Source organism: Octodon degus, unplaced genomic scaffold (genome assembly GCF_000260255.1).
Source record: "Octodon degus isolate 3935 unplaced genomic scaffold, OctDeg1.0 scaffold00010, whole genome shotgun sequence".
In the NCBI taxonomy this organism is placed as follows: Eukaryota; Metazoa; Chordata; class Mammalia; order Rodentia; family Octodontidae; genus Octodon; species Octodon degus.
The window spans coordinates 29,437,705-29,464,177 of record NW_004524586.1 but is presented as its reverse complement, the minus strand read 5'-3'; the positions used below and the strand labels follow the sequence as shown (position 1 = coordinate 29,464,177).

Genomic DNA, 26,473 nt, shown 5'->3' with positions numbered 1-26,473 from the left:
AAAAAAAATACAGGGTGGAGATGTAGTTCAGTTATAGAGTATGCTCAAAGCCCTGGAATCAAGGGGCCTGCCGGTTAACTCAGTTGTTTCAGTGCCTGCTCATGCAAACACAGTCAGGCACAGGATACCACAGTTCGATCCCCACCTCCATCTGCCTTAGCAGACCTGCCCTTAAGGCAGGCTGAGCCATCCAAAAAAAAGAAATCCTTCTCAAAGCCCTGGGGTTGATCCCAACATAAAAAAGGAAAAATATATTCAGTCACATTTTAAAATACTTGGAAACGACCACACAGAATGTGAAACTTCAGAAGTAGTTGATGGGTAGAAATACAGTTTTTTTTTTTCAGTACTAGGAATTGAACTCAGGACCTTGCACTTGCCAAACAGGTACTTGTGCCACTGAGCTAAATTACTGGCCCAGTACAGTTTTCTTTTAAAATACAATTCTGCAATCCAACACCTTCAAATGAAGTTGTTTCATTTTCTTAATCTAGTTTTAACACAGAGAGAGCAAAATCAGATCACGCTTATTACAAGATAATTACAAGTTTTATTATAACATAATGCTTTCATTCTTAAATCCTGTGCACCATCAGTAGTGGGCCTGGGATTTAGGGTCCTGGACGTTAAGTGAAGAACGTGGAAGTCCCCACCAACTTGCCTTCTCTCTCTCTCTGGAATTTCTTTGATGGCTATTTGCGTTTGACCACTCAGTTCTACGCCAGCATACACAGTTCCATAGGTGCCTCTTCCCAAGACAACTCTCTCCCCATTTACATCATGGTCATATTCATGCTAAAACATGAAAAACACAGGAACAATAAAACCCCTTCATATAACATGAAGTGAAGAAACAAACGCTCCAGAAGTTCAAAAGTTATCTAGAAATTTTTATAAAATTTATAAATATTCCTTGAATACTAAACAAGTCATGGTTCTCAGATTATATGCCTTTCCCTCAATAATGACTCTCAGTGGTTCATGTGTTTACATAGCCTTACCCCATGAAATGGAAACCAAGAAAATTAAGACTACCAATCATATAGAACTTACCTTGCTCACGTTTTAGAGATTGCTTTCCATGTTAATGCTGTAATTCAAAACCTTTTCTAAGCATGTTTAGTATTCCAAATAGTGTCCCTGTCAATTTGGCAAGAAGCAAACCTCTTTCAATATCCCAGGAAAGAACTGAAGGTTGCTATACTTGTCTTAATACAGAGACATATGTTGGATCTCACCCCCTCATTCAGTAATAGAAAATATAAAAAAAGAAAGTGAAAATAGACTTTCAGACCTTAAAGACACCATTGCAACTAGTGAAAAAGTAAGAAAAGATCTCTTAAAAACAACTAGAATGCAGGAAAAAATAATTCAACATCTGCAAGACAATGCAAAGATGAACAATGTAAGACTAATAGGCATCAATGAAAAAGGAATCAATACAAATGATATAAAAAGAATATGGATGGAAGTAATAGCAGAAAACTTCTCAAATATGGGGAAACAATCTGACATTCAGTAACTGAAGCATATAGAACTCCAAATAACATCAATCCAGTTAAAACCACACCCAGACATATAATAATCAAGATCCCAGAAATTCAGCACAAGAACAGTATACGAAAACCCACTAGAGAAAAGAAACAGATCACATTTAAGAGGAAACCCATCAGAATAATGGCAAATTTCTCTCCCCAAACCATCAAGTCAAGAAGAGCATGGAGCAAAGCACTTCAAGTCTTGCAAGAAAACAAATTCCAACCTAGACTGATATACCCTGCAAAACTCTCTTTCAAGTTTAATGGAGAGGGGCCAGGGAGATGGCTCAGTAGAATAAGCACTTCCCTGGCAAGCGCAAGGGCCTGAATTTAAGCCCAGGTTCAGAAAAAAAAAAGTTTAATGGAGAAGTGAAATACTTCCATGACAAAGAACAATTAAAGAATTTCATGACAACAAAGCCAACCCTATATAGACAACTAAAAGATATTCTAGAGAGGGATCAAAATGACCACAACTCCATGAATGAGAACAGAAAGAACCTCCCAAAATAGGGTGAACAATTAAACACAGGAGAAAAAGAGGTATATAACAGCAGTCTTTCAATTATTCTTTTGCATACAGCAGCAAAATATTTCCATAAGCATACTCTACAAACGGACTTCTCCGGTATGCTATGGGTCATGATTCTCTCTGGGTCTACAGGGTGGATATCAAGGAAATAGCAGTAGCTCAGTCCCACAAGTGACACCTCGCCACCAGTAAGTGTCATGGATACTGTCCAGGTCCACCACATACTAGAACTTTGTGCAATATTCTATGCCTAAACTGTTAGAAGTGCTGGTCATTTGTTTGCCATTCCAATATTTATCTTATGTTTTATTCTTAGTAATTCTTTACTATCATGAAAACTTTTTCTTAGTTCAATTGTTTTGAAACATTTTTTAATTAATTAATATTTAATTTTCTAAATATTGCTTAATTTTAATTTTTAAGATTTATATTGTATCTTTGACTTACAATCTATGTAAAAGACATGGCATGATATTTTCTCCTAGTATTAGAAACTTTAAAAAGCATATTTCCATTTTCCATTGACCTTATATTACTTCTTGTCTGTTATACACACACACGAAAAAAATATGTGTATAACCCAACATAAGATTGATACCCTTAATGACCTTTTAAATGGGCTCATCTAATATATTTTACATAGTCCTGCATAACTATCATTTAGAGAGCTCTTTATTCTTTATCCAGGAACATATAGCAACTTCTCTTGCCTTCTGAATTATGGTCTTCGTTATTTCCTATATGCTATGTCTGCAGGTATTAGAATATTTCGAGTTTGTATAACTGGAAAATAATTTACTTTTAGTTTTCAAAGGCTTGTTTGCTAAGTATAAAATTCAAAGAGGGCAGTTTTTTTCTTTCAGTTCTTTAAATTAATTAGTCTAGTTTCTTATACACTTGGTTTTTTGTTTTTCTTTCTAATGTGGAATAAGATGCTATTTAATTTTGTTCTTCCATAGCTAATATTTCTATGTATATTATTTAATGATTTTTTCTTTACAATAAGTTTTGGACAATTTCATTTTTGTGTATCTTGGTATGATTTTATTCAAATTTCTTTTGCAAAAGGTTCACTGTTCTTGGAAATGCGGTATTATAAGTTGAACTAAATACAGAAATTTTATATCTTTACATATTTATTGCCTACCCCTTTCTACTTTGAGAATTCTAATTATATGAATATAAGTTTCTTGATTTTGGCACAGAGTGAACTATTATATGACTGATTTGTAAATTCTTTCTTCTTCATTTTTATTTTGGACAATTTTTATTGTTATATTCATTTAAATTTGTAAATAATTTATTTACAATGTGCACTCTATTATCAATCTTATGCTATGTATTCATTTCAGAAATATTTCTCTAAAATTCATTGTTTACATTTTATATCTTTCACATTTCAATATTTGTCTACAATTTTTAATATGCTATGTAATTGTTGATCTTCAATAAAGTTAATGAAAAAGATAAAAGTATCTTCCAAAAAAAAGAAAGAAAATGTCTGCTTCTTCTATACTCTTCATAAATACTATCAGCCTAAAACTTTTTCACAGGTTGTCCACAAAAGAAAATGGTAGCCTGATCCATGGCATCATTTTTCTTAAAAATTCTGACTAAAATGATCTCAAGGCAACGAGATTTCTCTATAGCATTATGCTAGTCTCTAACAGCTGTGGGTGGTGATAGCTGCCTAGTTCAGAAATTAGTATTTTTAAATATGCTCAATAAAAGATTTTTACATGAAAATTGGGACATTTACTTTAAACATGAAAAATAGAACAAGTAACTTTCCAAGTTCTAGGCCTTCTTTGACTTACGTCTATTGAGTCTCCATCAATCCCTATGTCCAGCTCCGTTGCAGGGTCTACTGAATCAGTTAGCATTGCTTTGACGAAATAGCAAAATCTAGAACAAAAAATGTCAAAAAGATGTTGACCGTTAGGATCACTCTTGTTCTTCACCTTTAACTTAGCCTCATAAAATCAGTGATGCTGAACCTTTTAGAGCTTTCAGTGATGAAAACAGCTTGTCACCACTATATGAAATGTACTGAAATATAAGTCAATCATTTACAAGTCATGGAACATTCAATTCACTTCTTGAATTAACATGGTGATCTAGTATTTATCTAATGTAGGCCCAACACCTGTGAGGTATTTGAATTTTCTGTACACACTACCTCCACCACCTATGGACAACAATAATGCTCAGCACCTCCAACAACAGAATACCTGTTATCTCTCAAAGGCAGTTCATCCCTTGAAGAACTCAATAAAAAATGTTTTCCTCTTTATTGACCTGAAAATTTCTTTTATGTGGGTTCCATTTATAGACTGCTTGGAGTCAACCCCTTTTGTGTTTATGTACCACATTTTCCTCAGTCATCAGCTGATGGACACTTAGGTTGTTTTCATGTCTTGGTTATTGTGAATATGCTGCAATAAACATGGGAGTACACATATCTCAGACAGATTTTAGTTCAGAGTAGAAAAATGGTTACCAATGGCTGGAGAGAGGAGCAAGAACAGAGGGATGGGGAAAGTTGATCAGTAGGGACAAAGTTATAGTTAGATGGAAGACATCCTGGTGTTATACTGCAGAGTAGGGTGACTATAGATAAGAGTAATGTTCCAGAAGAAAGGATTTTGAATATTTTCACCACAGAAAAGTGGTAATTGAGAAAAATGAATTTACTCCGATTGTATCATACAATGCACACATGCTTCAAACATCACAGGATACTCAATAAATAAATTTATGTTATGCATCAGCTAAAATAAAATGATAAATTTTTAAAGAATTAATCCTTTTTCTGTATAACAATACCCATTAACAATTACATAACTTTTATCATGTCATTCTAAGTCTTCTTATTTCTTTACTGTTTCCTTTAGGACTCATAAGTCACTCCATTAACAGTTAATTTTTCAAATATGTCCCTGTTATTCTTTAGGTCTGGCCCTGATACTAGCACTCCAGGGGTGGCCTATTTAGTGCTAAGAGCAGAAGGACTATCCCCTCTCAAGCTGCAGACAATGCAGTTATCAACGAGATAGAAGATCTTTTGAAACTGCATAAGGTTGCTACATTATCATGATGACAGAGATTAAGCCTAATATTAACCATTATTCTTAAGTGTTTCTCACATATGCTATTGAGCCACACTGGCCAATCGCTAGACTGTTACATTGTTTATTTGCATATAAATGTGACTTTGCAAAAATTTTTTATTCAGGATTTTCTCTCAAGATGGCAGGGGAGAATACTGTCCATTTTAGAATAATTTACACAAAACATTAAAATAATCTTTTTCCTAACTAACTCATCCTACCCTTTCTGCTAGCATTTGAACACTGGAAAACTCAGTAGTTTGGAATTTTAGGAGATACATGACATGCAATCACCAGAATAACTAAAATTTAAAAGATTAGATTATTTGATGTTTAATTTTATGGAGCAACTGAAACTCTCATACAGTGCTGGTAGGGGTATAAATTCGTGAGACTACTTTGGAAAACTGAGAGTATTGACGAAAGCTAAATACAAACCTGATGTATATAACCCAGTACTCCTCTCCCAAGTATATACTCAACAGAAATCAATATTGTATATATGTTCAACAAAAGGCATCTAAAAGAATTTTCACAGCAATTTTATTCACAATAGTCCCAAACTATAAATAATCCAAATGTTTATCAATGAAATAACAGATAAATTGTCACATACTTATACAATGGAAAACCACAAAAATATGAAAAGAGTGAACACATACACATATCATAGTTGAATTGCACAGCTACTATTTTAAGAAGGAAAATAATACAAATATTTGATTCTCTAAAAAGAAAGAAAAGAAAAATAACCACAAGATGTGAAAAAGCAATAATGTAATAATATGTTAGCTGTAAAAGGTTCAAATCACTACCAACTTCTGACAACTGCCAGCTGTACTGGTAACTCACTACTATTATGCACTATTGGGCTTTATAGGGTTAAATTGCTGCATACAAGTACCAAAATCATAGGACTGGCATCAAGAAAGAAAAGGTCTTCTAAAGAGTTCTCCAAACACAACTTTTCCAGATGCAATGGAAAACACATCATTCATACAGCAAAACAAAAAGGCAGATATGCTGGGAGCCACTGAAGCTGGAAATTGGTCACATGTATGAGAACAGAGCTAGGCCTCAGTGCCTACTGTAGTCAAGCTACCTCAGTCCTGAGAAAAGCATCCTGCCTGGTTAATGTCAACTGTTAGTCACTAGGCAATCTTGTGTCACATGATACTAACCTGGCAAAGCTATAAATAAAAGCATGAAGATGAAATATAGGAAGTAAAGCCATGCTGTTATGTTGAGCTGTGGGGGACTCAGGTCAATAATTTCTGACATTGCCAGTTAAACGGAAGACCCAATGCTATTATGGGCTACTACACTCTTTTAGAATATTTTGCTGAGTTTACACACCTATAATATTCAATAACGGAACTTAGAAAAAATGGGGTATGCCGACGAATGTCCATTTTGTATCTGTGTATTCAAAGTGGTTAGGATAGATATATAGTTGCATTCTCTGAATGAATAGAATGATTTGTTCTAATGGTGTTTGTAAATAGGATCTCAAGTCCGCATCTTGTACAGCAATTAACCACTAAGAAGAATATATGCAGTGTGTTATTTGTTGAATCTGTACTTCCGATTTGATTTGAAATTGTCTCATTGCTATCTGTTTATCAATAAAATTTTGAAAAAAAAAAGCCCCAACTGCTGTTTTGGGGGTCAAAACAAAAACCAAAAAAAAAATTGATTCTCTTTCTAAAAAACAAGCAAAACTAATCATGGTGACAGAAATCAAAATAGTTATAACTGGAGTGGTTTTAATGACTGGAAAAGAACACAAGGCATCTTCTGGGGATGATGATCTTGGAGACAACTACCTACATGTAGATGTAAATTTTTATCTGACTGTACTCCTATGTGCGCTTTATATAATTTACTTGTATGTGTACTACATGTCAATTAAAAATTATTACATCAACAAAACCAAACATGGTAGCATGTACCTGTAATCTCAGAACTCTGGGAGGCTGAGGCAGCAAGAATGATAATTAAGCCCAATCTGAGCAACGAAGGAAGACCCTGTGTCAATCTAAAAAAGGACTGGAGATGTACCTCAGTGTGAAGACATCAGTTTTAATCCCCAGTACCAAAAACCTATGACCAAAAAAGCACTGAGATACTAAATGAGGGTCAAAAAGGTGAACTTTTTATCAAAAGGATGCTATGCCTCATATGTGCAGGCATTTTTTCCCCTATTCTAAATCAAAGCGTTCCCTAGTCTGATATTATTCTGATTAAGTATGTTGTGATAATGATTATCTGAGACATAATGAGTTAAAATTTGCTAAGATGATATAAACACTCATACTAGGAATAAAAGAACTCCCTCAACCCAATAAAGGCTATCTAAGAAAAACAGGCTGATAACATCATACTTAATGAGGAAATCCTTGCTTCTTTCTCCTTTAGATTATAAACTAGATAAGGCTATCTACTCTCATCACTTTTATCCCACATTATATAGGAAATTCCAACAATAGTAATTAGGCAAAACAAAAACAAAAACAAAAAAAGGCATCTAAGCTGGTAATAAAGAATTCAAACTGTATCTGCAAACAACATAATCATACAAAAAAAAGTAAGAAATTCAGTGAAATTAGAATAGGTTCTTCAAAGTTTCAGGTTACAAAATCAACATACAAGGGTCATATTTCTTAAACACTAGAAATAATCCAAAAGTGAAGTTAAGGAAACAATTCCACGTACAACAGCATCAAAGGAATAAAGTACTTAGTTATATGCTGGACAGAATACATGCAAGACTACAAGTCTGCACTGAAACAATGAAATACTATTGAAAAAAATTAAAGTCTAAATAAATAAAAAGACATTTTATGTTCATGCATTAGAAGGCAACATGAGAATATGGCAATGCTCCCAAACTGATCTAGATAGCCAACACGCTTCCTGAGAATTTTAGCTTTTTCTCTCAAATTGACAATCTGACTCTAAAATACAATCTTGAAGAAGATGAACAAAGCTGGAAGACTCACATTTCTTGGTGTTACAGCGTTTTAAACTTACTATAATCAAAGGATAAATAAATTCCTAATGATTAACTGATATTCTAAGACTTCCAAGATCATTCAGTGGGGGAAAGAAGTCTTTACAACAAATGGAACTGAAACAATCACAAATTCATGTGCAAAAGAATGAAATTGGATTCCCCACCTCATACTACATTTAAAAAATAAAACATGGATTAGGGACATAAATATGAGCTAAAATTATAAAAACTCTCAGAAGAAAACATAAAATCTATTGAATACCTTGGGTTAAGTAAACAAAGACTTCTGTGGTATTAATCAAAAGCACAAATGACAAAAGAAAAAAATAGATAAAAGGAACTTCAGCAAAATTAAACATGCTGTAAGTGTTACCATCAACAGAATGAAAAGACAACTCATAGAACAGGAGAGAGTATTTGCAACTCCCATCCTAATTAAGAGTCTTTGCTGTGAAATGTATTTTCATGTATTTATTTGTCACTTGTATTTCTTCCTCTGAAAAGTGTGTATTCATTTTTAGATTGGCTCTTTAAATTTTGGGGGTCGAATTTTTTTTAGTTCTTTATATAATTTAGATAGAAGTCCTTTGTCTGAGTGATTTTCTTCTCTATTTCTGAGTTGTCTTTTTACCCTGTTGGTGATTTCTTTTAATATGCAGAAACTTCTGAATAAGATGAGATCCCAGTTGTTGATTCTTTGCAGGATTTCCTGTGTATTTTAGTTTTTGTTCTTGAACTGTCTGCCTACCCCTATATCTTCCAGATTTCCACCTACTTTCTCTTTCAGGAGATTTAGTTTTTCTGTTTTAATGTTTAGATCTTTAGTCCACTTTGACTTTAGTTTAGTGCATGGTGATAGACCCAGGTATAGTTTTAGTTTTAGGTATGTGGAGAGCCAGTTTTTCCAGTACCATTTGTTAAAGAGGTTATCTTTCTTCCACTGAACATGTTTGGTCCCTTTGTCAAAGTTAAGATGGATGAGTGTAAAATGCAAAGAAACTGAACTTAAGGATTAAACAACAAAAATGAGAGAAAGGAAAAAAAGAAAGGAGGGGAAAACATGTAAATAAATATACAGGATGGCTAAGATGATTGTACTCATAATTTCCATCAGTTTTTTGAAAAGAGCAGTTAATGTTTAGAATTTTCACCTTGACTAACTCTGTATGCTGATATCTGCAATCTGAGCTAATACATCGAGGACAGCAATGTGTAATACAAAACCCATGGTTGAATACCTCTTATTTTGATATTCTAAATGTGTACCATCTCTAATGTCTTATCAATTATTATACTCTCTTTAAAATAAAACAAAAAAACACAAAGATTTCTTGAAAGCAAGCACCAATATTCAATTATTACCCCAATTTTGCATATCTGTCAATCCGAGCAACAGATTTGACAATAAAATACATAATATTGCATCATTTTTTGTTTTTGTATTTTTAGGAAAGGGGCTACAGGATGTTCAGGGTCTCACTACTAGATTGGACTCATAGTGATCCACCTGTTTACAGCCTCCCAAGAGCTGGGATTACAGACGTGTGCCATCACACCCAGTCTCAATTGCCCTCTCAGCACACCCCAGGGGCGGGGCTGGAGGGCAGGCCTGGGGATCTAACCCCTGGTCATTGTGCCTGCCTGCAGGCACTTCTGTCCACTGAGCTATTTGGCCAGCCCAATATAACAACCATTGTTAATTAGCTATTCCTGTTTTGAAATTCTGTAACATACGTATTGTTGTATGTTACCCTGTTCCATCTTTTTTTTTCTGTTTTTGCTTGTTTTTACTCTTCAAAATTAAATTAAATTAAATTAAATTAAATTTAAAAAGAGTCTTGCATAGAGAATATAAAAAGAACTGTTCAATCTTAACAATTATAGGAGAGGAACAAGGCAAGAGAATGATGAAAAGGAAAAAATTCAACAACTAAAAAGATAATCAGCTTGATGAAAAACGGACAAAGTTGGAGAAACCTAGCAAACACCACTTTCACCAATTGATCTAATTTAACATTACCAGGAATCACACAAAGATATTGTGTATTCCCTATAAGGTACTGAGAAAGATGCAGTATCTCTTTGACCCAAAATGTGTCACATGAGTATACCCACAAGTAAACAGCAAACAATTCCAAATCAAAGGACCATAAAACACATATTGTCTGTACTCTTTGAAAGTATTAAATCAAGAAAGATAAAAACTAATGATGTACTCTTCTACTTAAAAGGAAGCTATGCAGACATGACAAGAAACTGCAACATGTGATCATGGATTGAACTGTGGATGAGCAGGAAAAAATAGTTTTCCTATAATAGGCTTTAGAGAGGTAATAAGGAAAATCTGTATATGGTTTATAGATTATAATATATCCATCTTAATTCACAATAACTACTGCAATTATATAATGACATATCTTTGTTTTTAGAATGTGTACCAAATTATTTAGAAATAACGCAGCATATGTTTATAACTCACTCTTAAATAGTTCAGAAATAAGCCCCATATACATACAAAAATGTAAAAAAATGATAAAAGGTTAATACTGGTGAATAAAGAGTCTGGCAGTTTCTCAAAAGGTTAGAGTTACCATAACACCCAACATTTTGACGCTAAGAGAAATAAAAGCATATGTTCTCACAAAAACTTGCACGTGTATATTCACAGAAGTAAAATTCATATAGTCTAAAAACGGAAACAAACAACACTGGTGTTTATCAATTGATGAACAGATAAATACAATGTGGCACATTAATACAATGGAATATCATTCAGTCACAATGCACCAATAATATATTAGTATAGCACATGGACGAACCTTGAAAGCACTATGCTCAGTGGAAAAAACAAGTCACAAAAGACCACACATTTCATGACTCCATGTATTCACAATGTCTAAAATGGGCATATCGAGAAAAGAGAAAAAAGAGAATGGTGTTTACACAGCACTTGCGTTATGGGAGTGAGTTTGGTGGAAATGGGGAGTAACTGCTTATGAATATTGGTTTTCTTTGAAGGAGTAATGAAAATATTCTAAAATTAAAATGTGGTAATGACTGAAAATTCTGTAAAAACAATAAAAATTGAGTTGTAGTCTGTTGCAAGGTGTGTGGATTATATCTCAAAGCTATAAAAATAATTTTCTATAGATTAAAATTTCAAGAAAGTTAGTAAAACAACTATTTTTCACAACAAAGGTCCTTTGAAAATGATTCACTATTGATTTCAATTGCCTGAATCAGCCACTGACTCACCTGGTACACTGGTTTTGTGTTGAGAAGTAGATTTGAAAGTCATCATAATTATTGTAGACATAAAGAAAACAACAGCGTTCATCCAAATTGGCAAGGCTACAATTAAAAACAAAGTTTATACATAAGAAATGGTAATAATTTTTAATTTTTGAGAAAATATAGTAATAGATCTTCTTCCATTTTACAAATTCCTGATTTGTTAATCTTTTAACAAACACCCCAAAAATTTGCCCTTCAGTTCTGTAAGAAATTTCAATACCAGGGATATTAATCTTGCTTATGTTTGAGCTGGTATTGATCAACTGACTTTAATGTGCATCAAGAACTTACTCTATACTCCCTGCTAAGCTAAACATATGGGCAACAGAAAAGGGTATAAATGTGGTCTCTATCCTCTAGGAGTATGAAATCTCAAAAAAGGCAAGAATTTGTGAAGTAATTTATTATAATATCAAAGGCATTTCTAGATTTGGAAAATATCAGGACATGGTATTTGTGGTCATACAAAGTACATAGAAATAAACACTTCAGTTTAGCTCAAGAGAGGCCTTTAAATGCAATCTGGAACATCTCCACCTTATATCTGGACCTGACTCTACAGTATCTCAAACAAAGAGCATTCAATTTGCCTGAACATAGCCAGTGAGAAAATGTCATCACACTCCATCTGCTGGTAGATTCGCTATTAGAAATTTCATCAATCACACTCAGCCAAAGCCTGCATGATGGTCCTCATTCTGACAGGTGGCACTATGCAGAATCAAGATAGATTGATTCTCTTCTATGACTAGATCTCCAAACAAATGAAGCCACTTTACCAGGCCTCTTCTAAGTCATCTCTTCTGAGACCAAACACTTCTACTCTTTATGGTATAGATGACAGGACAAAGTGTTGAAACAGCAATCATCAGTGTAGTTAAAAATAATCACCATTAGGTTACCAGTCGTCCAGTGTGATTAGAAATAATTAAAGCTAGCTTATACATGATTAAGCACTAAAAACCAATCTAAAGAAACTCACAGTTCATTAGACAGTAGTGCCCAAATCATGCCCCTCATGTCATATCAGTATCAAGTTCTGAGTCAACTCAAGCCCTTGGTTGAAATTGCAGCTAGAGGGGTCACTTTAAGAGGTACAGACAGAAGGTTCCTGACTACATGTTTTGTACTTCATCACCAAGTAATACAGTTTTGAAAATATTCAATAGTTTTTGATGACCTTGTAATTTTGGGGCAGTATTATCCAAATTTACCACGTTACTTTCATTACTTCCCTCACAAATTCACCATTTTACTCTTATCATTAGTCCATTTGATTTTTTCAATTTTCATTCATTAGTATATTTGCAGTACATAATGGTTACATTCCTAGTGGGTAGTTAGCTGTACTGTATCTGGAAGTAACTGAGGATTCCTTCAGAGCCTGGAGGTAGCATTAGAATCAGAGAAAGGACAGAAAGATCTAGTCCAAGCTCCTGATTTGATTTAAGAAAAGAGAAGAAACTGAGAAGCTGGAGTGGCGGGGTGACTTCCCAATGTCACACATGCAGTATTAGAAGTCACATCTATTTCAGAGCCACTCCTAACCTTGGACATGCTTGAAGGGTGAAGAGTACAGTTAAGGTATACCTGTACTTGGGAAAAGCTGTATTTAGATTTAGCTCTGCTTGGGGAAAGACACAAATGGTCACTATTCTTGATCCAAAAAGCAAGCACCACACTTCTCGGAATACCATCTCTTATCCTCCCTTATATTAAATACCCTGCTCCACTGCTTTTCTAGGAGGCCCCACCAAAGTGCCATTCATAATAAATAACTCCTGGATTCAGCTTGTGGGGGCCCTGAGAATTTGGACATTTCTGGTCCAAGGAAGATAAATTTTCTCTTTCTCTCTCTCTTTTTTTTTCAGTATTAGGGATTGAACTCAGGACCCTGTGTTTGCCAGGCAGATGCTTATTCTACTGAGCTTTCTCCCCAGCCCCAAACATTTTCCTTTTAAGGATGCATTTTTAAGTTTGAGACAAGAGAGTTTCTTCTGCTAGACATGATAAAAGTTACTCTGTCCTAACAAACCAAGGCACTTTCACTGGTTGCACAATATAAACCTTGGGCAGAGAAATAAAAATAGAAAATACTCTGTTTTGGGCTCCATTAAAAATAAGAATACTGGGGCCGGGGAGATGGCTCAGTGGAATAAGCACTTGCCTGGCAAGCACAGAGGCCTGAGTTCAATCCCCGGTTCTACCAAAAAACAAAACAAAACTAAACTAAAAATAAGAATATCATCTTGGTCTTCTAAATGTGTACTGTTGGGGACAACCTGCTCGTGTCCCCCTCCTACCCTTCTCTTGGAAGGAGCTTTCTTTTCCTCAATAAATATATTCTTCTCATAAAAAATAAGTGTGTACTGTTTTTAATGTCTTATCAATTATTATTATACTCTATAAAATAAACTTTAAAAAAGTAAAAAAGAAAAAAATTAAAGTTTCTTGAAAGCAAGTGTTAATAATCAATTATTTTTCAGTCTTACATAACTATTTCCATTATCTGAGTAACAGATTTGATGATAAAAATAGATAATTTAACAACCATTGTTAATTAGCTATTCTTTTGAAAATCCACTAACATTTGTATGGCTATATGTTGCCCTGTTTCCGTCTTTGTTTCTGCTATTTGGTTTTACTTTTGTTTTTATTCTTCAAAATAACATAAAATAGAATTGGAAAACAAAGAATATCACATCTTATGAATAAGTAGAAACAATAACGTATGTAAAACATTATCATTTTAATTGGGTATGGTGGTGTACACCTGTAATCCCAGCACTGCTGGGAGGGTGAGGCAGGAGCCAAGCCTGGGTAACTTAGTGAGACCCTTTTGCAAAAGTAAAAAATAAATTAAAAAGAGCTTAAGATACAGCTCAGTGTGAAAGCCCTGGGTTCAATCCTGACTACCACAAGACAACAACAGTAGCAGATTATCATTATTATTTGTATTAAAGTAATAGTTAAATTTTCTTTTTACCTTATTCCCCTGATAGCAGAGGCTTTAAAATGCCATTCACTGATGCGTATCTGCAGATATCAAAGACAGAAATTAGTGGCTCAATTTTTCTAGAGATCATTTTTAAAGATTCTTTTTATGATCAATCATTTTTGCTATTTAGAGGTTAGAACAATACACTTAGTACAACTTGGGACACTAGAGACACTTCCTATTGTATATGAAAATTCACTAGTAATTCTAATCCAGTTTAGAGCACACAATATAAATTTAAAATAATAACTTGAGATAGAAATAAGCACCCAATAGATACACATTGAACAGCCTCTCACCTTTTGTCAGTACTGTAGCCAAACTCTAAAACACATTCGTAAATAGCCCACCTAAGTTGAATAACCCACAAAAATATTTGGAGAACCATTAACTGTGACAGATACTATTCACTGTTCATTATTCATCATTTCCTTTTATCCCTGAGTACATATCTAAATTACATTTTTTCCAGCCTCTTTCAAAGTTAGATGAAGCTGTATGACAGAGTTCTGACCAAAGGGTTGTGGGCAGTAGTGGTATGCACCACCTGCACGCCTGGTTTGTAGAAACCTCCACAGCACTCCCCTACTTTCTTTTTCTCCAGCAACTGATGGAGTAGGGCTTCCTGCCAAACAGGCTATAATACAAAGCATAGATAATTTATTGTATTAAGACATTAAGATTTGGCAGATGTTTGTTGTAGCAGTTGGCCCACCATGACTAATAGAAAAATCTGAGATTTCTATCTGCACCTATATACTTAAAAAAATGAAAATAACTCTGTCCCTCCCTCTATTTCCTTTCCTTAAATTTTGCACAAAGCTAAGCCACAGAAGACTATCTAAAATCTAGTTTCAGAAAAGCTACCAGCTATACCACCTATAAATCACAAATGTAGAAAATAACTTTAAATAGGAAAATTCATTTGACTTCATGTTGCTTGAAAATGAACATACGGAGTATTTATTCCATGGAAATATACAAACACTGGAAATCAGCTCACATGGAAAATCAGCTTGCACCCCAGAGAGTGGGTTGTTCAATATTTACTATCAGACTACTGTATCCTTATTGCCAATGAGTGTTTCAATCTTTGGTTAAAATATTAGGGACTTAGTCTCATTTTGTAGTGATGCTGCATGAAGTTGTATACATGTGTGTGTATTCGCCTCCCACTATCGCCAGGAAAAAATGCAACTTTATAGGAAAATGAGATCTCCCTCAGGGAAAATCTTGTTTGTCACACCATGTGGAATTTCAAAATTATAAATGAAGTTACCCGTGAAGATTCATTTCAAAGAAAAAGGCAACAACTATGAACACTTGTGCAAAGCATTTTATCCATCAAGGAAAACAAGTATTTGTGACTTAAAGAGTTCTTTTCCATTTGTTATTACAAACTGTATACAAAGTAAAACATTTGCATCTAGTAAAACATCATATGTACCAATAGATATTTCTATTAAGATCCAGAAACCATTACAGGATTCAAAATAGTAGAATGTCAGCAGATCAAACTGGTAGAACATGATAAGCTCAAAATCATTTTGCTTTAAAAGTATGAAGAGTCACTTTAATACCATTAGTTTTTCCATAGCCACTTGTAAAAATGAATTATTTTCTATCTCTGTCAATGAAATAGAAATTACAGATTCAAATTTTGAAAATTTTCTTTTATGACAGTGGCATCAACAACACAAACAAAGTAAATAAGGTTGCTATCTGGCATTGGAACTTGTGAAGTGAGAACAGGGTGTTCTGTGGAGTTGGTATCTGGAGGCCTGCACAAACTGAGTAGGAGCAATATCTGCAAACTTTTTCTTCACATGCATTGGCTACTGAAGTGAGTTCACCTTGTAAAACTCCACCGAATTATACATTTATGATTTATGCAGTTTTACATGTGCATATTATATGGATGGAATATCCTTATCTAAAATGCCTGGGTTCAGAAGTATTTCAGATTTTGCAGCTTTTCAAGATTTTATAGCATTTTGCTGAGCATGGTGGTGCATGCCTGTAGTCCCAGTACCCAGGAGGCTAAGGCAGGAGTATGTGATTTTGAGGCCAGCCTGGGATACATAGTGAGTTTAATACCAGCCTGATCTACATAGCAAGACTAGGTCTCAAAAACAAACAAAAAATGATCTTGTAGTATTTGCTGGTTGAGCATCCCTGATCTGAAAATCTGAAAACTGAAATGCTCCAAAATCCAAAACCTTGTGCACATTGCCGTTGAAAAGGTTTCAGATTTTGGAGCACTTCAGATTTTTGACTTAGGGAAGCTCAATCTTTACTGCAATAACAGATATATTTTTAAAAAAACAGTTAAAAGATAAGATCATTCTTCTTAGATTTATCTGTATGAATGCCATGTATGTACTTTATTATAGTTTTCTCTTTTACACCCAAATATTTAATGGACACAGTTCAGGGAAAAAACACAAATACATCACCACAGTTCATTCACACTAATGGCTGTTGACTCCATTTCCAATATGAAGATTATTCACATGTTAATATTGGACAATATTACTGGCCTTCACCTGAGATACCATGATTATTGATAAGTAGTCTTTAATGTGAATTTAAGCCTTTGTTTGGTCCTACAATACTGCAGTTTCATTTTTAAAGATATTATTTATTTTTACCTGATGACAACATAACTTTACACTCTTTGCTTTCAGAAAGAAAGATTATCTTCCCTTGCCACGTTAATAGCAAAAATCTTCCCATACTCCATGGAAATACATGCATCACAAATAAGTCTATCTAAACTACTTTTCAAAGGTACTATGGTTCTTTATTACTGCAAAATTTTTTAAATTATTTTAAAAATTATTTATTTATTTATTTATTTCATGCAGGGTCTTACTATGTAGCTCAAACTTGTAGTGATCCTCCTATCTCAGCCTCCTCAGCACTAGGATTACAGGCATGCACCATCCTGCCCAGTTTCAGGGCCAGCATGGTATACCAGGCCCAATGCAGCATGTGGTATCGGGGATTGAACCCAGGTCCTTGTGCTTGCCAGGCTTAGACCACTGAGCTATTATCTTCCTAGTCCAATTGCAAAATTTATTTTAAAAATTAAGTACTTTTATCACTATCACTATAAAACTTTAGATCCACTCGAGAACTTCTGCAATCTAACAGGAAATTACAACCTCTCATCTCCTGTATTCCTTTTTTTTTTTTTCCCCAGAACTGGGGATTGAACTCAAGCCCTTGCACTTGCCAGGCAAGAGCTTGTTCCGCTGAGCCATTTCCCCGGCCCTTCCTGCATTCCTCATACAAGGGCAGACTGGAATGGTTTGAATTTGACAGTAACTTTTTGTTTGTTTGTTTGTTTTGGGGGGGTGGTACTGGGGATTGAATTCAGGACCTTGCATTTGCCAGGCAAGTGCTTATTCCACTGAACTAACCCCCAGCCCTGACAGTAACTTTTTGAAAAAGAAAAATGTGATAGTAACTATTAGAAATTTAAGCACAAATACCCTTAGGTCTAACAAGCCTATTTTGAGGAATCTCTGCTCGTAAATGCTTCTATAAACATGGGAAGATGGAGCCACCAGGATGAAAACTGGCTTATCACTGGCAAGAGTGGAAAATGGATTGAAATATGCATCAGTAAGAAAGAGGTGAAATATAGTTCATCTATGCCGGGAAATACATTATATGACAGGAACTATGATATTTAAGAAATCAGATGGGTCAGTGTGTACTGTATGTAAAACTGTTCATGATGTATGGATGAATTAAACATAATTGCAAAACAATAAATATATGACTTACACTGTAATATAAATGTCTATGATACATATACATTATATGTGTGTAAGTGCTTTTAGAGAAAGGATACAGGCATATCCATCAAATAGCAGAGACAAGGTTTGAAAAGTATGGAGGTACTTTCTCCATGTATCTTAGTTCCTTATTGTTTAGCTTAAAAACAAACCAAACTGTATTTTTTTAATATTTGTACTGATTCTATATGAGCACACCCAAATAAACCTCCCTGATTGTATATACAAACATACATGAAAATGGAAACTCTTTCTTTCATTTGTGAGAATATCTTGTCATACAGTCCCATAATTTGAAAATTTTGCATAGATGCCTATTCATTCCAATACTTCCACATAGACTCTCCTACTAGAAAATCAAATATTTGATTAAATACAGAAGAAAAAGACTTGATTATGATTTTTTTCCCTTACCGTTTCTATGGGGAAGATATGCCATAAAGATACTGTTCTCTCTTCAGCTTCATTGTTGATAGACACATAAGAAGGCTGGTAGGTATCAGTGCCTTCTATCACCAGAACCTAAAATAAGAACAAATTCTTTTAACACATAGAAATCTAAAACAGGTGATTTCACCCAGTGAGAAAGTGGGAAGACATACTCAACCAATACTCATGGAAGACCAACTATGTCAAATATGACTCCAGCAGTTGGATACAGCAAAACACACAAGGCCCTGCTGGGGCAGGGCTATGCTCCAATGGGGCAGATAGAGCAGCAAAGAGATAAGACTATGCAGTCAAATGTCATGTAGTGCTCTGAAGAGAATAACAGAGAAGACAGGTAGATGGATGCCATGTGTGTTATTTCTTCACACAGGGTAGCCAAGAAAGGCCTGCCTGAATTGATGACAGAAAAAAGAGGGAAGCTATCACTTTTGAAAGAAGAAGGAAGTAGACTTAGCTATCAAGTCTGTATAAATGAAGGGAAATGAAGAGTGCCATTTCCATCTGTAAGGTATTATTTGGTTATAAGAAAAAGGGGAAAGGAGGAGGGAAAGAGAGAAGATGGCAGGTGGAGAGGTGGGAAGAGAATAAAAGGGAAAGAATGAATAAATCTCCACAATAAAACAACTTCTGTTTTCGGTACTGGGAATTGAACTCAGGACTTTGCTTGTGCTTGCAAAGCAGGCACTTGCGCCCTTGATCTCTATCTCCAGTTCTAAAACAACATGTTTAAGACTGCTAAACGTGAATACAGCTTACACGAATCTCTGTTTTGTTACTGGTTTGTTTCTTGCAAGTTTGAAATATTTCAAAATGAAAAGAAGATTTTAAAGTTTACTACTCTGGAACAAAATAATTATCATAATCCTTTCCAACAACTCAATTTTTCATTAAATATTTAATGAAATTCTTCTATTTTTTTTTTTTTGGCAGAACCAGGGATTGAACTCAGGCCCTTGTACTCGCCAGGGAAGTGCTTATTCTACTGAGCCATCTCCCCAGCCCCTGAAATTCTTAAAAACTGCATGATTACAAAATCTCATGGCATAAATATGAAGCACAATTATTGAAGGGCAATTTTCATGACACTTAAGGTATGTATTTATACCTTATCAGATGGTCACAAATTGAAACAAAAATTCAATGATAAGCTACAAGCAAAAAAAAAAAAAAAGTAAAAAAAGGGCCGGGGAGATGGCTCAGTGGAATAAGCGCTTCCCTGGCAAGTGCAAGGGTCTGACTTCAATTCCCAGTTCCGGAAAAAAAAAAGCTACAAGAAGTTCTGATTTTTCAATAAAATTTTAAATATTAATTAGTGGCATGGGAAGCAAATCAAAGCTTAACTGGAGGAAGCTTTAAATTCTATGTTTTCACTACTAGCACTGTATTTTTCTAGAGAAAGAGTTTTCCACCTTGGCCCTATTGACAATTTGGCCTGGATAATGCTTTATTGTAGGAACCGTAAGTTATAGGATATTTAGCAGCATCTGTGGTCTCTACCATACTGGTAGCCAGAAGCATTTCCTTCTCCCCTTTTGTACCAACCAAAGATGTCTCCAGTCACTGCCAATGTCCCATGAGAGACAAAATCATTCTCAACTGAGAACTGATTTGAGAAGATGTGACCATCTTCTTTTTTCAGGGAGTTCATCTATCACTTGCTGATTCTACATAGGACTGATGGCTATTTTAACATTTCAAATTATGGTTTTTGAGAGGATCCAACATGGCTGAGTAGATGCAGCTTCCCCTCTGAGATGCTCAGAGAAGATTCACTGAGAACAAAAGTATTCTGAAGTGCAGGAAGAGCTTACATCCTGAAATGGAAAACTAATAGAAAAGACAATATATGCAGAACAAACCAAACTACTGAATAGTTGAAAAGGGGAAGCAGTGCTGCCATGTCTGGGTTGTTTACCCCCACTTTCTGCTCCTCTAGGGAGCATCTATCCTGATTGTCACGAATAGTGTAAGGAACCAAACTAGTACTGCAGAGGTCTGTACACAGGGCCCTTGTTCCTAAACCTGTCTTCAAACACTGGAGAACGCTGCATTCCCATGGCATCCTCTTCAGTGCTTACTACAGGCCAGGATAGCCTTCCCTCCCCATAGAGTATGGCCAGAGAGGAGAAATAGGCAAAAGGCTCCCTAGCAACCTCTGCTCAGTTAGAGTGGCTCACGTGCTTGTCTGCTGAGTCACTGGCGCAAATACCCAGTCCACCTGGCACCTGCCCTGCATGCCCACTTGCTGGCTAAGCTATAGGCACACATGCACACCTACTGGCTGAGTCCACCTTGCATCTGCCTTGTTTGCCAGCTTTCGACCCAAATCACTCCATGCCCACCCATGGAGTTCACTTGTGGTGACCCAAAATCAGATAGTAACTAGGACAAACAGGGAATTGTGTGGACAATTTCGTTTATGGCATAGTGGGCATGAAAGAATTGCATGTAGGATCTTTTGTTGGAGTGGAGCTGGGGCCCCTATTTAATTTTTGTTTGTTTCATTTAGCTGCTGTTTATTTTCTCTTTCCTCATCTCCCTATACCTTTTAACTCTAGCATCTGTAGCATCACTATTTTATTTTTTATCTGCTTCTCTCACTTTTAAAATTCTTCATTTCAAGTTAATTTTTTCCCTAGAGTTCACTGTCCCTTAGATACATACATTTGGGATTTTGGGAACAGGGTCTCACTGTGTAGGTCTGGCTGTTCTTGGCTATGTAATCCAGGGTGGCCTCAAACTCACAACACTCCTCCTGCCTCAGCCTCCCAAGTGCTGGGATTACAAGTGTGCGCCACCATGCCTGGCTACCATCATATGTCATATTAATCTTTCATTTTATCTATTCTATTTCTTTTGTTCTTCCTTATTCAACCTAGCCCCTTGTCTTCCCTGTCTCTTCTCCAACTTATAGGTACAAAATTAAACCAACGGGTTCTGACAACCTTGCAGCATTCCTTAATCCTTAATTATACATCCCTCTTCCTCTTCCATCCTACCCTGTGCCCTCACAAGTATCTTCCCCAAACCCTCAACATTAACTTTTCATCATGAACTAGAAAAGAACTCTAACACAATCTGACTTCAGATCTATTTTTTAAATCTTTACATGTTATTATTTCTCCTATTTACCTCCTCCTGACTTCCACTCCATTCTCACACATTCCATCTCTCCCTTTCACTTCTCCTTCCCCACTGTATACTACCCACTGATAAAACAGTACATGCAGTAAAAGCTATTGACAAAGGGTGGCAGTATAAATGGAGGGTTTAACTCATATGAGTGATGTTTGATCAGATCTGCTAATGCTGCTATAACCAATAGCAACTCCCTCCTTACAACACAGTGACAGGATTCGAACCATCTGAATTAAGTATCAAAAGGGGTAAATAATATCTCTGGACAAGGAAACTAATGAACATATCACTAGAAGGAAAAATCTAGCTAAAAAGATGTTCCCATTAAATATAATCTCTCTTTGCTGTACATGATCTCAAACCTTGGCATGTGTAGACACACAAATATACATACACATGGGAACATGGAATGGAGGAAACAAAAGGCTCTCAAGTTCTCCCAACTCACTCAGGTTAGATCTAGGGGGGCAACAATGGAGAAGAAAGCAAACATCAGGTAGCGGAAGTTTATGAATTGACTAAAGAAAGAGTAAAGAAACTTGACAAGTTTAAAGAAAACATGACCCACAGTTCATGGAATTATCATACAAAATGACCAATGTGGATATGGAATACACAAATAAAAAATTGGAAGAGCTGGGCCGGGGAGATAGCTCAGTAGAAAAAGGGCTTGCCTGACAAACACAAAGTCCTGAGTTCAATCCCTGGTACTGAAAAAAAAATGGAAAAGCTGCCCAAAATAGTTTAAAAATGAGTCCCGTACAGCGCAACACAACACCATGGCTTTACTTCTTATATTTCGTTTTTATACTTTTCTGCTGGATAGTCCTGCCAGTCAAGCGGAAGACCCAATACTATTATGGATTACTGGACTCTTTTAGAATATTTTGCTGAGTTAACACACCTATAATATTCAAATGACAGAACTATACAAAAAAGCGGATATATAAATGAATGTCCATTTTGTATCTGTGTATTCAAAATGGTTAGGATAGCTATATAGTTACATTCTCCTAATAAATAGAGGGAATTGTTCTAATGGTGTCTGCAAATAGGATATCAAGTCCGCATCTTGTACAGCAAATAACCACTAGGAAGAGAGTATGCAATGTGTTAATTATTGAAACTGTCCTACCAATTTGATTTGAAACTGTCTCATTGCTGTTTGTCTCTCAATAAAATTATGGGAAAAGAAAAAATATTTTAAAAAACAAAAAACAAAATAGTTCAAAAATGAATGACAGGGCTGAGGAGATAGCTCAGTACAGTAAGCACCTGCCTGGTAAGCACAGAGTCTTGAGGTCAATCCCTGGTACCACACACAAAAAAAATGACAAATTTACCAAAGACACAGATTCCATAAAAAGATATGAAACAGAAATACTGGATATAAAAAAATTATGTATCATTTATAAATTGCAGAAATGACCAATGTACAGACAGTGTTTTGCAAATCGAATAGAAAATGGTAAATTATAGCAATAGAGAAGTCCTAAAAATATTAACAGAACAAAAAAATTCATTCAATAGTTATTAAATGACACCAAGAAAATCAACCTAAAGCTAACTAGATTTAGAGAAAAACTAGAAGAGAGCACACATGGAATACAAAATTTATTTATAGAAATTACAATAAAAAACTTTCCAGATATGAGGAAAAAGTTTAGCATACAGGTAATGGAGGCTTATAGAACAACAACCAGCTTCAATAAAAAGAATCCCGCCACAACACATTATAATTAACATTCCAGATGCATAACAACAGCAGCAACAACAATAAAAACCCAGAATTTTAAAAGCTGTCAGAAAAAGCAAAAAAAAAAAAAATCATATCACAAGGTAAAGCCCTAAGAATTACAGCATATTTCTCTACACAAATTTTAAAGGCCAGTAGAGCCAGGAGCAAAGCCCTAAAAGCAAACAACTTTCAATCCAGATTGACATATCTGGCAAAATTTGCTTTATAACTGGATGGAGAAGAATATTCCATGTAAAAGAACAACTCAGAGATCTATGAACACCAAATAAACACTCCAGGAAATACTTAAGAATATCCCAGACAGAGACAAAACCAACAAAGCCAAAAATGCAAATAGAATGAATACATCCAGCAAGGTAAATACTGTTGGACATAAAAATCCAATAAACTCTAACACAATCATAACGGGTATTATGGTAACTAGATGTACCCCTAAAGACTCATGTAGTCATATCTAAAGTGCACCATCCTACAATAGAATACACATTTTTCTCAGCAGCACAAGCAACTTTCTCCAAAATAGATTATATACTCATCCACAAAGCCTGCTTAAATATAAAAAACAAAATCACTTCATATTTAGAGCAATGTATGTTAAAACTAGAAATCTACCACAGAAGAAACCACAGAAAATTTAGAAACACCAGGAAACTTATAATACACTCCTGAATACCCAGTGGGTCACAGAAGAAATTAAACAATTTCTGGAATCAAACAATGCCAGTACAACACAACAGAGCCCATGGGAACCAATGAGATTAATCCTAAGAGGGAAGATTATTACAAGCAATGCGCACATTAGAAAAAGAGTGAGCTCAAATAAGTAAACTAAAGATAACCTATATAATCAAAGAATAACAACAATCCAAGCCAAATATGAATTTAGGAGGAAATAAAAAAAGATCAAAGTCAAAATTAATGAAACTGAAACAATAACCACAACAAATACAATTCAGAGAATCAAAGAATTAAAAAGCTGGTTCTTTGAAAAAAAATAAACAAATAGATAAACCCTTAGCCAAACTTACCAAAAGAAAGAGAAGACTCCTATCAATGTAATTGGAAATAAAAAGGCGATATCACAATGGATACCACTGAAATCCAGAAAACAGTAACTACAATGAAAAATTATAAAATCTTGAAGAAATGGACAGATTCCTAGATTCATGAATTACCAAAACTAAACCAAGAAGACATAAACATTTAAAATGATCCAATAACAAGCAATGAAACTGAGGCAATAATTAAGAAAAGCCCAAGACTTGATGGATATACTGGTGAATTCTACCAAATCTTTAAGGATGTTATATCACCAGTACTTTTCAATTTCTTCAATAAAATTGAAAGGGAAGAAATTCTAAACTCATTTCTGGAAGCCAGCATCACTCAGATCCCCAAACCGGACAAAGAACGAACTAAAAAGGAAAACTATCAGCCCATCTGAGAAATAAATTTGGGAAATGATATCACTCACAACAGCATTAAGAAAAATTAAATAGTGATGAATTTTAACCTAACCAAGGAAGTAAAGACCTCTATGATGAACACTATAGTACTCTGAAAAACAAGGTTGAAGAAGACATCAGAAAATGGAAAGATGTCCCTATTCCTGAGTAGGTAGATTTAATATTGTCAAAATGGTCATACTACCAAAACTAACATATAGATTTAAGACAATCACAATCAAAATACTAATAGCATTCCTCACAGAACTAGAGAAAACAATCTTAAAATTTTTATGGAATCAGAAGAGATTTAGATTACCAAAAGCAATCCTGGGCAACAACAGCAAAGTAGGAAGCATTAAACACCTGACTTCAAGTCATTCTACAGAGCTACAGTGATTGAAAAGGAGGGGGCATTGTATTGGCACAAAAACAGACACAAGGATCTGTGGAACAGAATGGAGGATGCAGAAACTTCCCCAGACACATACAGCTATTTGATCTTCAACAACGAGGGAAAAAAACCTACTTTGGAGGAGAGATGACATATTCAGCAAAATGGTGCTGAAAAAACTATATGCAGAAGGTTAAATCTGGACCCATTATCTCTCATCGTGTACTAAACTATAACAAAAGTGGATCAAAGATCTAGACACTAAAACAGAAATGACCTACTGGAAGTTAAAATAGGTAAAACTCTTCAAGTCATAGATATAGGCATGGAATTTCTCAAACTACACAGCAAGAAGAAAAAAATGGGAACTTCAACTGCACAGCAAGAAGAAAAAAATGGATTATATCAAAATTCAAAAGTTGGGGCTGGGGAGATGGCTCAGTGGAATAAGCGCTTCCCTGGCAAGCGCAAGGACCTGAGTTCAATCCCTGGTTCCACCAAAAAAAAAAAAAAAAAAAATTCAAAAGCTGCAAAAAAAATCAGCAAAAGAACAAAGATACAACATACAGAATAGAAATAAATGTTTTCCAGATATTCCTGAGAAAACTAATAGCTAGAATATATAAAGAACTCAAAATACTTCAACCACCTAAAATAAAAGACCCAATAAAAAATGGGCAAGCGAAATGAACATACATTTTCAGAAGAAATAAAAGCAGCCAATAAACATATGAAAAAATGTTCCACATCTCTGGCCATTAAAGAATTGCAAATGAAAACAATGCCAAGGTTTTGCCTTATACCAGAAAGCATGGCAACCATCAAAAAGTCAAATAGTAACAAATGTCATGGCTGCAGTGAAAAAACATTAGTATAACCATCATGGAAATCAATATGGCGATTTGTCAAATAACTAAAACTGAAATTCCACTTAACCCAGCTATTTTCTCTCTAGGTATGTTTCTAAGAAATCTATAGACATATTACATATAT

At 34.9% G+C, this 26,473-nt stretch overlaps 1 protein-coding gene across 1 annotated transcript in view; it reads right to left on the bottom strand.

The window, feature by feature from the left end:
* The window catches only part of Map3k15 (mitogen-activated protein kinase kinase kinase 15), a 136,022-nt gene that overhangs the window by 43,864 nt on the left and 65,685 nt on the right, over positions 1 to 26,473 (bottom strand). The window contains 5 exon segments of the mRNA XM_023709067.1: positions 662 to 795; positions 3,888 to 3,975; positions 11,452 to 11,547; positions 14,477 to 14,526; positions 18,709 to 18,816. Coding sequence (XP_023564835.1) covers positions 662 to 795; positions 3,888 to 3,975; positions 11,452 to 11,547; positions 14,477 to 14,526; positions 18,709 to 18,816 — 476 coding nt within the window.